Here is a 13,367-nt window from a genome sequence, read left to right as displayed (position 1 = left end):
AGGAAGACTTGAGTGAAGCTGTGGTACAAGGTGACACACTCCCGGGTCACGTGGGCACTGCTTGTCTGCTGTCCTCTTCTATCATTGAAACAGGAAAAAGCAATGGTGTCCTCACAATCCCAATCATGAGCAGGAACGGCAGGCAGGCTCTTGGAAAAGTTCGAGGTATCTGCTTTTTTTTTTCTTTTTCTTTTTTTTTTCCCAGGGTGGGTGTCCGGTTGTTGACACACACTTCCAGTTTTTTTTTTTTTTTTGTTTTTTTTTTTTTTTTCACATTTTCTGGGCATCTTTTCCGTGGGAAAAGAAAATCTGCAATTTCACACCACAGCCTACGTTGTAACCAGCAAACGAAACGCCAAGCCCACTCACTTTTTCAGTCTCTGACACAATTGCTATTCTGAAAGGAACAACACCCGTTGCATAATATGCCATCCAGTTCAGACAGGGAGTTGTTGTCAGCGATGTTCCCTGGAACTTTGTGCTGAGTTGCTTAGAGATGTAAATCCACAAACTAGCCACATACAAATATTTAAAATAGGCTGGTTAGATCATCCTGATTGTAGCCTTTATGGAAATATTTTCTCAGAATGGTGTCGTGGGCATGGTATTTTTAGGGTGAACAACTGTTGTGTTATTGTAATTTTACTATAACATTTGTTTCTTGCTTCTGTGCCATAATTTGGGCATCAGTGGTTTAGTGGTTAGTGCCTTGGAGAGCTGGGATCCCTGATTAATTTTAGTCAAAACACTCTGCGTGGAGTTTATAAACCAAATTCACCAAAGAAAGCCCTCAGAGATCCTCTCTTATGTATACTGCTGAAATATTGAAGCTATTGAAGGTTCAGTATCTCACAAAAGTGAGTAGACAACCCCTCACATTTTTGTAAATATTTAATTATATCTTTTTATGTGACAACACTGAAGAAATGACACTTTGCTACAATGTAAAGTAGTGAGTGTACAGCTTGTATAACAGTGTAAATTTTCTGTCCCCTCAAATAACGCAACACACAGCCATTAATGTCTAAACCGCTGGCAACAAAAGTGAGTACACCCCTAAGTGAAAATGTCCAAATTGGGCCCAAAGTGTCAATATTTTGTGTGGCCACCATTATTTTCCACCACTACCTTAACCCTCTTGGGCATGGAGGTCACCAGAGCTTCACAGGTTGCCACTGGAGTCCTTATCCACTCCTCCATGATGACATCACAGAGCATGTGGCTGTTGGAGCCCTTGTGCTCCTCCACCTTCTGTTTGAGGATGTTCAATAGGATTTAGGTCTGGAGACATGCTTGGCCAGTCCATCACCTTTACCCTCGGCTCCTTTAGAAAGGCACTGGTCGTCTTAGAGGTGTGTTTGGGGTCGCTATCAAGTCACAATACTGCCCTGCAGCCCAGTCTCTGAAGGGAGGGGATCATGCTCTGCTTCATTATGTCACAGTACATGTTGGCATTTATGGTTCCCTCAATGAACTGTAGCTCCCCAGTGCCGGCAGCACTCATGCAGCCCCAGACCATGACACTCTCACCACCATGCTTGACTGTAGGCAAGACACACTTGTCTTTGTACTCCTCACCTGGTTGCCGCCACACACGCTTGACACCATCTGAACCAAATCAGTTTATCTTGATCTCATCAGACCACAAGACATGGTTCCAGTAATCCATGTCCTTAGTCTGCTTGTCTTCAGCAAACTGTTTGCGGGCTTTCTTGTGCATAATCTTTAGAAGAGGCTTCCTTCTGGGACAACAGCCATGCAGACCAATTTTATGCAGTGTGCTGAACACGTGCACTCAATTTCTTTGGTTGACCATGGCGAGACCTGTTCTGAGTGGAACCTGTCCTGTTAAACCGCTGTGTGGTCTTGGCCACTGTGCTGCAGCTCAGTTTCAGTGTCTTGGCAATCTTCTTATAGCCTAGGCCATCTTTATGTAGAACAACAATTCTTTCAGATCCCCAGAGTTCTTTGCCATGAGATGCCATGTTGAACTTCAAGTGACCAGTATGAGAGAGTGAGAGCGATAACGCCAAATTTACCACACCTGCTCCCCATTCACACCTGAGACCTTGTAACGCTAGCGAGTCACATGACATCGGGGAGGGAAAATGGCTAATTGGGCCCAATTTGGACATTATTACTTAGGGGTGTACTCACTTTTGTTGCCAGCGGTTTAGACATTAATGGCTGTGTGTTGAGTTATTTTGAGGGGACAGCAAATTTACACTGTTATACAAGCTGTACACTCACTACTTTACATTGTAGCAAAGTGTCATTTCTTCTGTGTTGTCACATGAAAAGATAGAATAAAATATTTACAAAAATGTGAGGGGTGTACTCACTTTTGTGAGATACTGTAAGTAGTGAACAATGCAGGCCAACCAGAGTCTTTTGCATAAAACTAAGAATAGTCCATTTATTGATGAATTGATGCCTCATAAAAAAACACAGTGGCTATATATCAAAAACATGTTTGACATATCAAGCATATAGGTTTACATATGCCCCAGTTCCATGACAAAAAGCTGGTGTGGATGACGACGCACACTGGTTCCCAATGATGGGCAATAGGGAAGGGAAGAAACCACAACCCTCAGCGTTGTATAGCACTGACAATGTAAAATGAATGCTCTGAATGCCGGTGCTCTGTTGGGAAATCATGGACTGCTGGAACTGGAAGTCTCTTATGGTGACCATTGCAAAAACCACAGCCTGGAACACAACTGGAAACGCCAGGGATTTGCAGGCTGGAATGCAAGCCAGAGCTGTGAATAGGCCGTCTTCATAACAATGCATTTCGGAACGTGCCCCCTTTTCAGGCTAGCTACATTCAATAGCTTAATTGCAGTAGGAATACATATGAGAGGATCTCATGAGCGGTACCGATGTGCATATATAAAGATTACACAGATAGCGCTGATTCAGCCATCATTATTATTATTTGCATTGATTATACCATTTCTAATTGCAGTGGACTTCATTCTTATAAAGCCAATACAAGGTTATTCCTGTGAAATGAGAAACTCTTTCTGCAAGTACTGGAAGCCAAGGACTCCACTTGATGTCGGACACAGAGGAGCCGGCAACTCCACCACTACTGCAAAGTAAGCTGCGTAGTGTTTATACCTGACATATAGATTGAAGCAAATAGTCATTGTTACTTAAAGTGTATGTAAAACCTAACCATGAACTTCTCTTATTTTTGCTCCCTTTTGGTATATTAAATATAAAATTGCAAAGTGCAAAATCATTTGTTTGATCCTGCAAGGAATCCATTGCTGTCGTGTACACTCTGTAGTGTTATCTCAAGCAGTCTTATTAGCCCCGCCCAGTTCACCTCTAGACTACAGAACATCTCCACCTATGTTATGGGGATTGGAAAAGAGGGGGCAAGGGGTGTCCTAAAACAGTTAAAACGGTTGTAACCCTAAAAAAAAAAAAAAAAATCCTGTTTCTTTTTTAAAGCAGTCATTTGGCCTTCTCTATGCTGTAAATACCTGGTTGATCCTACCTGTTCCCGTGTCCCCCTGTGTGTGCAACCAACATACTTGCGTGGCACACCCTAAAAATGCGTTCAAGATGGTGCTGCTATAAGACCATCAAACAGAACAAAATAGGTTACAGCGCACACATACAAAAATTACATTTAGATCATGCAAGGCTACTTAAAACACCTGAACATATATGGGGATTTGGTCACACTGTATGGTCATTTAGTGCTAAGCCCACTTACTACATCAAAGTACCCCATTATCAGTGGGTCCTACACTAATAATAGCATAAAAGACCCTGTGTCTCAACCATGGGAGACAAACTCCTGTGTGTGCTGACCACAGTAATCATGGCTGCTAATCCATAATACTGTGGTCAGTTTACGTGCCTCCATCAGCCCACAGTCACTCCCTCTCCCCTTGTCAGCTGTTGAGTCAGTGACGATATTCAAAACCCCCCCCCCCTTTCCTGCTGCTATTCTGTGTAAAATAACACTGTGAAATTACTAGAATCCCCTCTGTTATGTGCAGCGATGTTAAACAGCGTCTTTGTTTTATAAAAATTATGCAGCTCCATACCTGGCAGAGCAAAGCTGTAGGGTCACGTGACCGCACCCTTTGAAAAAGGGTATTGCACTACATAATTTTTATAAAACAGACGCTGTGCAACATAGCTGCACATAACAGAGGGGATTATTGTAGTAATTACACAGAGTGACTTTACAACCACTTTAAGCAGACAACACTGCTGCAAAGGTACATAAGTGAGTGTTGTCACCCAAGAACAATAAGTTTTACTGACAGAACCACCAGGTGCAAATAAGGGTAAATCCATACAAAACCTTTTTTTTTTAATTAAGTTCTTTCTTGAGTCTCCAAAGACACTAGGGGTGCTCAATAATTTGGCATGTCATAGCTTCTTCCTAAATTGTGTCTTCATAGGGTGTTACATTTTAAATGGGCTGCACAGCTTTACCAAATGTATCTGCTTGCTAACTGTAGAATGTTCTGCACCTCCATTCTCTATGCTCCAATCTGTGTCTAGAACTTGCATACATACACCATTCATAGAACTATACTGTAAACCAGGGGTGCCCAACCGCCGGCCCGCAGAGCCCTCTGATGTGGCCTGCAACCTCCTGCTCTGGTATGGGGGATCAGAAAGCCCAGATCGTTGGTTCCCAACCTGCCATCCCAGAGCATCAGTGTGAAAGCAGCCTTCGGCTATTCTGCGGCTATCTATGCCCGGAAGTGGGTGCAGATACCTACCTATATTAGACAGGTATCTGCACCCCCCTCCCCCCTGAAAGGTGCCAGTTGTGGCACCGGAGGGGGGGGGGGATCCGATGAGCAGAAGTTCCACTTTAGGGTGGAACTCCGCTTTAAGTAGAGCGAGCTGTGTCCATTCTGCATATGCAGAGAGGACACAGACCTGCCATCCGCCTGCTCCCGCTTTTTGTGGCCCGCGACCGGTTACCAAATCGCTTAAGTGGCGAGGGTTCTTCAAAAGGTTGGCCACCCCTGCTGTAAACGATGGGTTGTTCCTAGTCGATTCAAATAATCTTCCACTTCAAGACAATTATTCAATACAACAAAGAAAACAATCCTTTTGGTGAACTTCTCCTGGATTCTTCACACAGATTGTTCCTTTACAATAAAATTGTTTATTCTTCAAACCATTTAGTGCCGTTCAAACCATCTGTCTTCTTTTTAAAGGATTATCAACGATTGTAATGTTATGTTTATGGTGAGTAATAGAACAAGGATATATAAATGCGGTTATTTACTGTTTTTTTTTTTTTTGTTTTTTTTTTTTCCAGATTGGCCAAAGTTCGAGAAAACACAATAGCATCATTAAAGAGTGCCGCCAATCATGTAAGTTTTTGGGTGCATGTTCTAGAATATTTTGTCTTACCCAGTATTGCACTTGATCATACTAAATCGGACCTCTTTCTTAGGCGTTTTTTGACGTTAGAGCGTTTTCACTGCTGGAAAACACCTCTCAGAACCCACTAGTTTTGGGGGTTTTTTTTCCAGCCAAAAAACGCCCCAGCCAAAAACAGTTGATAACAGCCTATGTGTACTTGGACACATAAGATAACATGCTGGAGAGTTTGACTGTAGAAAAAAACATCTGAAGCCAAAAACAGCAGCTGTAAAAACGTCCAGTGTGCATGAGGCCTTACAGTTAAAGACTTGACTGCTGACAGGACAGTAAAAGCACAGCAGAAGACTGAAGAGGCCACATCTCTCTCTCCCCCTCCATCAACCTACTTACTCTGCTTTGATTATTTCTGGAGTTAGCTTAGCCTCATTAATGGAGTTCTTTTGCTTTTGATGCCTCATCTTTTTTCTCTTATTTATTGGCAGTGCTATAGCTGCCTGCTGTTATTGCCAGATAGGTGAGATCATCATCATTCATTTCAGAAAGTATTCTTAGAGCTCCATTTCACTAATTTTACAATCCTAATTATCTTTTTGGCATGCAGGACCAACTTACTAATTTATGAAATAATTAACCATAGTTTCAGCATTTTTGTTCAGTTATATTCCTACTTTTTTACCAACCGACATATCGGCCTGGATGTCACACCACTTCCTCAAACTGAATCTATCTAAAACCGAGCTCATGATATTTCCTCCCCCACTTGCCCCTTCCCGACTTCTTTGTCAAGATCAATGGCACATCTATCAGTCCGTCCCCACATGCCAGGGTGCTAGGGGTAACCTTAGACTCTGAACTGTCCTTTCAGGCCCACATTCAATCCCTGTCCAAATCATGCCGCCTTAGCCTCCGCAACATCGCTAGAATACGCCACTTTTTAACCAATGACACCACCAAGCTTCTAATTCACTCCCTGGTTATCTCTCGCCTCGACTACTGCAACTCACTCCTCATTGGATTACCTTTACATAGACTATCCCCCCTTCAGTCCATAATGAATGGCGCTGCAAGACTCATCCACCTTGCCAACCATTCAGTGTCCTCCACCCCTCTCTGCCAATCCCTCTAAAGATGACATCGAGATAATTTGGAGTTCCAGTGTGCGATCAATTCCTTGTCTTGTTCGTCTTCCACGGTGGTGAGCCGAGGTCTGCACCTGTGATCCATCCTGCAGCTGAGTTTGCCTGGAGCGGTGTGTTTCTCTCTGTTCTTTGCAAGGGTGCCATTCTGAGTGAATGGCACTGCATCACATCAACGAGCGTAAAATGCTTTGTGCATCACATGCCTGATTAGGGGTTCTGCTTGGCCCCTGCAATGTCACAATTTACTGCTGCAATCGCTTCAGTAAATTCTTGGGCGTTCTTTTGATGCTCCATGGTGTACTAGTGATCTATGCTTTGACATGCATACATTGCCGCAGGATGATGCTGTGAACAAGCCTTTAGGTGGATTACAGAGAACTGTATGTAGCTGCACTGAACAAGGGCAGCTGAGAACAAAGGGATAGTCACCCATTTTGCCTGTTTTCCCCCATTGCTGACCTATGCCTTGTTCTGCACTGTTTTTTTTTTTCTGTGGAACTAACCATCTATATAGAGGTAGGATTTTGCTTCCTGATGTAAGAGCCATCCTCTTGATGGCTGGTGGAGTATTCAAGAAGCAGTAGGAAAGGTGTAGAAAGCATAGATCCACAGAATTAATAAACCATAAGCAGGGAGATCCTTGCACTGCAGGTCCTCAGATACAGCTTTCTCTCCAGTAAATCACCTTTTATTATTTGTACATTGTAATCATAGCCCCTCTTTAAGTGCCTCTCCTCCAAAGTGAATAAATGTAATCTATGATGAAGCTTTATTCACCAATGTCTCTTACGATGATTGATGACCAAAACTGAACTGCATAGTAAGAGATGGGGGTGAGCCAGCGTTTGTAAGGCCTGCTTCAAACGGGCTTTAACTTGTATAAGAGCAGTGTGAACAGCAAGATTTGAAGCTTTTAAAGTATCATTCAGCTTCAGTTTGTAAATGTTGAACACAGATCCTAACGGGAGTGCTGATAGCCACTTTAAACCAGCTGCTAGCAGGCTTCAGCATTTCTTGAAGCTTGTTGAAAGCCTGCTAACAGCCTGCTTAAAGTGACAAGCAACACTCCCATTAGGATACATGTTCAACATTTTCATATTTGAGCTGAATTATATTTTGATAAAAGTTTCAACAATGCTTGCTGAAAGCTCTGCAAATTCTTTGTCAAAGCTTGCTGTTCACACTGCTGTTATACAAGCTGAAGCCTGTGTGAAACAGGCCTAAAGGAGTAGTCTTCTTGATTTTATCTCTGGAATGTATGCCCTTTTTTATACATGAGAGTATTTTGCTGGCTTTGTTAGCTGCGGCTTGGCAGTTGGTAAGATAATCTGGCTACAATCGCCGCAAGCTGCAAAATTAGCAAAAGAAAGTTGATTATTTGGCGTAATATATTCTCATGATTATGTATTCAGATACTGTATATAAAAATATGATCATCAACGTGTGAATTTATTAGTTAAAATACATTTTTAATGAATGCGCCTAAGTATTTTTTTCCTTTTTTAGGGAGCAGCCTTTGTTGAGTTTGATGTTCATCTGTCCAAAGACCACGTCCCAGTGATATACCATGACCTCACATGCTGTATATCTATGAAAAAGGTAATGATCATCTTTAATAACGGTTCTCTTTGGGGGGTGCGCTTTACATTCTTCTCACTGGGGACTTTTTATCTTCCAATTACTTAGCTTTTTGTTTTTCCTTGTTGCTTTAAAGAGGAACTCCTCTCCCCCCCCCCCCTTACCTGATGCTGTGTGGTGCACAGTTCACATACCCATCCAGAGTTCTCCTGCTGAGATCCTCTTTTCTGCAGTTGCTGCTCGGGTCCCACACCGTTATGTTCTCCTGTGACAACATCGGAAGGTTGTTAGCTCTTCCGGGTTCAGACCCTCCTGAAATCATCGGGAGGTTGCTGGCTCTTCCGGGTTCAGACCCTCCTGAAATCATCGGGAGGTTGCTGGCTCTTCTGGGTTCAGACCCTCCTGAAATCATCGGGAGGTTGCTGTCTCTTCTGGGTTCAGACCCTCCTGAAATCATCGGGAGGTTGCTGGCTCTTCTGGGTTCAGACCCTCCTGAAATCATCGGGAGGTTGCTGGCTCTTCCGGGTTCAGACCCTCCTGAAATCATCGGGAGGTTGCTGGCTCTTCCGGGTTCAGACCCTCCTGAAATCATCGGGAGGTTGCTGGCTCTTCTGGGTTCAGACCCTCCTGAAATCATCGGGAGGTTGCTGGCTCTTCTGGGTTCAGACCCTCCTGAAATCATCGGGAGGTTGCTGGCTCTTCCGGGTTCAGACCCTCCTGAAATCATCGGGAGGTTGCTGGCTCTTCTGGGTTCAGACCCTCCTGAAATCATCGGGAGGTTGCTGGCTCTTCCGGGTTCAGACCCTCCTGAAATCATCGGGAGGTTGCTGGCTCCTCTGGGTTCAGACCCTCCTGAAATCATCGGGAGGTTGCTGGCTCTTCCGGGTTCAGACCCTCCTGAAATCATCGGGAGGTTGCTGGCTCTTCCGGGTTCAGACCCTCCTGAAATCATAGGGAGGTTGCTGGCTCTTCCGGGTTCAGACCCTCCTGAAATCATCGGGAGGTTGCTGGCTCTTCCGGGTTCAGACCCTCCTGAAATCATCGGGAGGTTGCTGGCTCTTCCGGGTTCAGACCCTCCTGAAATCATCGGGAGGTTGCTGGCTCTTCCGGGTTCAGACCCTCCTGAAATCATCGGGAGGTTGCTGGCTCTTCCGGGTTCAGACCCTCTTGAAATCATCGGGAGGTTGCTGGCTCTTCTGGGCTCCGATGCAGCCTCATCTGCTAGGCCTGCCCCCCTCCTCTAGTGAATGAAATGACTGTAGTGCTCCTGGTGCCTCCTGGGATATACACGTCACACATCCCAGGAGGCACAGGAAACACTGACATCATTCTCCTAGGCGAGGGAGGATGGGAGGGGGGGTTGGCGGGCGGCAGTTCAAAAACTATATATTAAAGAAAAGTAAGTAACCTAAACAAAAAAAAAGGATGGATATTTTGTGTAGATAAGTAGGGAATGGATGGAGAGGAGGAAATGCATTTTATTGGCTGAAGATTCTCTTTAAATTTGGCTCATCCTTAGCATTGTACTGACCTTGATGTAAATCTGTAGTTAAACAATGCTACTGAATTGCACAAACGGAAGCTTTTACTTTTATCTCAGATTAGCTTTTAATGAAACCTGTTTCTTGCAGAAAGCTAATGCTACATCTCTGGAGCTGTTTGAGATCCCTGTGAAGGAGCTCACCTACGATCAACTTCAACTCCTAAATGTAAGTAACTTTTTTTGTTCTTCTAGTAGCAAAACTGGGAAGGACTAATCCATAAGAGAGAGTACACCAACACTTCTATTAACCAGTTAAATTAACCACTTGGTTCCCGCGCTATAGCCGAAAGACGGCTACAGCTCAGGCTTACAATGCTGGGAGGGCGTCCATGTACGGCATTCTCTGTGATCGCCAAGTCCTTGCTACAGATTGGGTAAAGGGCCAATCATAGCGGGCCCTTTACCATGTGATCAGCTGTCAATCAATGACAGCTGATCATAGAAGTTAACAGAAGCCGGCTATCTGCTTTTTTGTTTTCCTCACGCTGTCAGCGCGAGAAAAAGAAGAAAGCCGTTAACCAGCTTCTGTTAGAGGGACATCGGTCCCCTTAATGCCCACCAGTGCTGCTACTCGGTGCCACCTGTCAGCGTCGCGTATCAGTGCCGCCTCATCGGCGCACATCCGTGAGAAAAGTTACCTGTTTTCATATTTTCTTATAATATTTTGCAAACATTTTGTTTTGGTTTTTCAAAATTTTTGGTCTTTTTTTGTTTAGCAAAAAATAAAAAACCCAGTGGTGATTACATACCATTAAAGGAAATCTCTATTCGTGTGATTTATCATATTTTTTCAAAAATTTCATATGGGTACAGTGTTGTATGACCGCGCAATTGTCATTCAAAGTGCGACAGAGCTGAAAGATGAAAATTGGCCTGGGCAGGAAAGGGGTATAAGTGCCCAGTAGGCAAGTGGTTAAGTAATTACTGCTTACCTGTACATCTGCCCCTGCCGACATGTCAGATTTTGATTTGCGTCTGCATCTGCATTCACTTCTATGGGCTGCCTGCACACAGCTCCGAGGTGGATTCACATGCAGCAGACAGCGGCTCAGATTGGAGAACAGGTTTGATCGCCCGTCTGAATGAGCCCTAAATGTTACAGAAAGCTAAACTTGAGCAACTAAAATTTAATTTTAAATATGTTCTTCTATATCAGGAGTATCGAATTTAAAATGTATGAGGTCCAGTCAGTAAAATTGTATTCCAGCATGAGGTCCGAATTTCATGTTTGTGCTACGAGTCCAATCCTTCATATAACACAGCATCCCGTTTCCTCTTAGGCTAGGTTCACATCTCTGTGGCTGAGAAACATGTGCAAAATCGCATCCCAACCCACAAAGAAATGCGCTGCTCGTTAACTGAGGCATTCTCAATGCCACCCCCCCCCCAACACACACATCGGCACGTTTTCATGCACACCAAGCTGGCCCAGATGAATTTGTTTCTTTACTAAGGGATGTGCCTGCTGTCGCCGCTGTATAAACTGTATGAAGCATGTTCTGCAACATCTTGGAAAACTCCTGTCTGCTACCAGAACAAAAGAGTCAGACTGAGCACTTCTCACCTATTCACAGAAGACTTGTATTTTCCTCTGATTGGCTGAGGTGGAGAGGCGGTGGATTTTACGTTAGCCAGAGGAAGCCTTGTAATCCTTGATAAAAAAAAAAAACACAAGGCTTCCTGTGAATGGCCGAGAAGCGCTTATCCCAACTCTGTTTTGTTCTGACAGGCAGATGAGAAGTCTTCCTAGACGCTGTGGGAACACAGCGATAGATAGGGGTTGGTGTACTAAAGGGAAATAGACTGTGCACTCTGCATGTGCAGTTGCTCTAGAGCAGGGATATGCAATTAGCAGACCTCCAGCTGTTGCAGAACTACAATTCCCATGAGGCATAGCAAGACTCTGACAGTCACAAGCATGACACCCAGAGACAGAGGCATGATGGGATTTGTAGTTTTGCAACAGCTGGAGGTCCGCTAATTGCATATCCCTGCTCCAGAGCTTTGTAAATAAAGGGAAGCCCTGCTGTTTTTCATCATCCAATCGTGTGCAAGCAAACTAGTTGTTGTGTTTTTTGTTTTTTTTTTTGTTTGTTTTTTTTTGTTTCTGGGATGTGATTGACTATTCTTTGCAAAGTGAAGCTTCACCATATTTACTAAGCTCTGGAGCAACTGCTCTTGCAAAGTGCACAGTCTATTTGTCTTTATTAAATCGGCCCCATAGAGTTTATACAGTGATGACAGGAGGCTTATCCCTTAGAACTCTGTTCACATATAGGCGTTCCGGATCGTGGGCGAAATTGCCGCGATTATGCCTGCAATCCCCAATCACGGCAAATCACGGGATGCCCTTGCGATCCCTGTCACTTCCGATCGCTGAAGTTGTGCAACTTCTTTTGGGCTATAGGCATACCATGATTCTGTTTGCGCAATTTTACCACGATTTGTCGGGCGACAATGGCGGCAAAATCGCACTGCGTTTGGTGTGCCATTGGAAGTGACGGGGATCACAAGGGCGTCACACAAATTGCCGTGGTTGGGGATTGCAGGAAGAATCGTGGCGATTCCGCCCGTGATCCGGGACACCTAGATGTGAATGGAGCTTTAGTAAAGGAATAGTTTCTGCAGTGCAATTTTAGACATGTTGAACAGCATAGCTCATAGCATGAATATAATTTAGTTTCAAATAAAGCAACAGGCATAAAATGAAATATATGTAGTTGAAGCCTTCATAATATAGTATCTTTACAATGCATGTGCTCCTGTCTTATTGTTTCTTTTCAGCTGGCACACGTGACGGCACTTAAATCACAGTATCTTGATGGTATGTAACAATGTGCCTGCAAATTCTTGTGTTTTGGGGAAATTTATTTTTGCTTGTCTTTTCACCTTGATCAATAATCAGTTGTGTTCGTTACATTGATAAATGACCAATACATATGCTCCATCAAGCAGCACACCACACTACTTCACTCCCAACAGCTCTACATGGCTCCAAAGTATTGTTACATCAAGACCTGCAAGACCACAGTTAGCCCTGGTTCACACCAGTGCGACTTGTCATGGGATTTGACAGTTCAAAATCACATGAAAAGTCGCACCCCATTTGCGGCAATAGAACTTGCGGCAAATTGTCGTGACTCAAATCGCAGCGACTTTGAAAAAGGTTCCTGCACCATTTGTATGCGATTTTTGATTTGTAAATGAAGTTGCACAGATGTCAGCAAGCCGCACATGAAATCGCACTGATCGTCTTTGAAATCGCGCTAAAGTAGCGCGATTTCAAAGCCGAACTGGTGTGAACCAAGGCTAACTATTAAAAAAGAACAATGCATTGTAATAAAGTTCTCCCTAGCTTTTAAAAGGATAAGTTTACCTTGTGGAACATCCTGTATTTAGGGTGTAACATGTTCCAGCTCCTGCTGCTTCTCCCTGTGAATTCCCCCTCCGTGAGACAGTGGGAAGAAGATCTTCTCCCCGCACCCACTATTCAAAAACAGAGTGGCAATGCACAGCCGTATTATTCGTTCCCAGTTTCCTGTGAATGACTGAACTACAAGTACAGTCAGTCACCGCAGCAGTTGGCTTGTAGTTCTGAATGAATTGCGGGGGTGCTGTTGAGCGCACTCTTAATTTATTCACACGATCTGAAATCTACAGGACTTGTCTGTAGAATCCTGACATTGCACTCCTGATCACGGGTTCAATGCTTTCCAGGCCCCTGCATG

At 44.0% G+C, this 13,367-nt stretch overlaps 1 protein-coding gene across 1 annotated transcript in view; it reads left to right on the top strand.

The window, feature by feature from the left end:
- GPCPD1 (glycerophosphocholine phosphodiesterase 1) overlaps positions 1-13,367 on the top strand; it is a gene marked incomplete in the record, with an annotated part of 99,682 nt that overhangs the window by 40,568 nt on the left and 45,747 nt on the right. Inside the window, 6 exon segments of the mRNA XM_073628612.1 lie at positions 3-165; positions 2,972-3,104; positions 5,312-5,366; positions 8,025-8,117; positions 9,728-9,805; positions 12,424-12,463. Of these exon segments, the coding sequence (XP_073484713.1) occupies positions 3-165; positions 2,972-3,104; positions 5,312-5,366; positions 8,025-8,117; positions 9,728-9,805; positions 12,424-12,463 (562 nt within the window).

The sequence above is a fragment of the Aquarana catesbeiana genome, linkage group LG04, assembly GCF_042186555.1.
Source record: "Aquarana catesbeiana isolate 2022-GZ linkage group LG04, ASM4218655v1, whole genome shotgun sequence".
Taxonomy (NCBI): domain Eukaryota; kingdom Metazoa; phylum Chordata; class Amphibia; order Anura; family Ranidae; genus Aquarana; species Aquarana catesbeiana.
The sequence above is the reverse complement of the archived record's forward strand: the minus strand, read 5'-3'. Positions and strand labels throughout refer to the sequence as shown.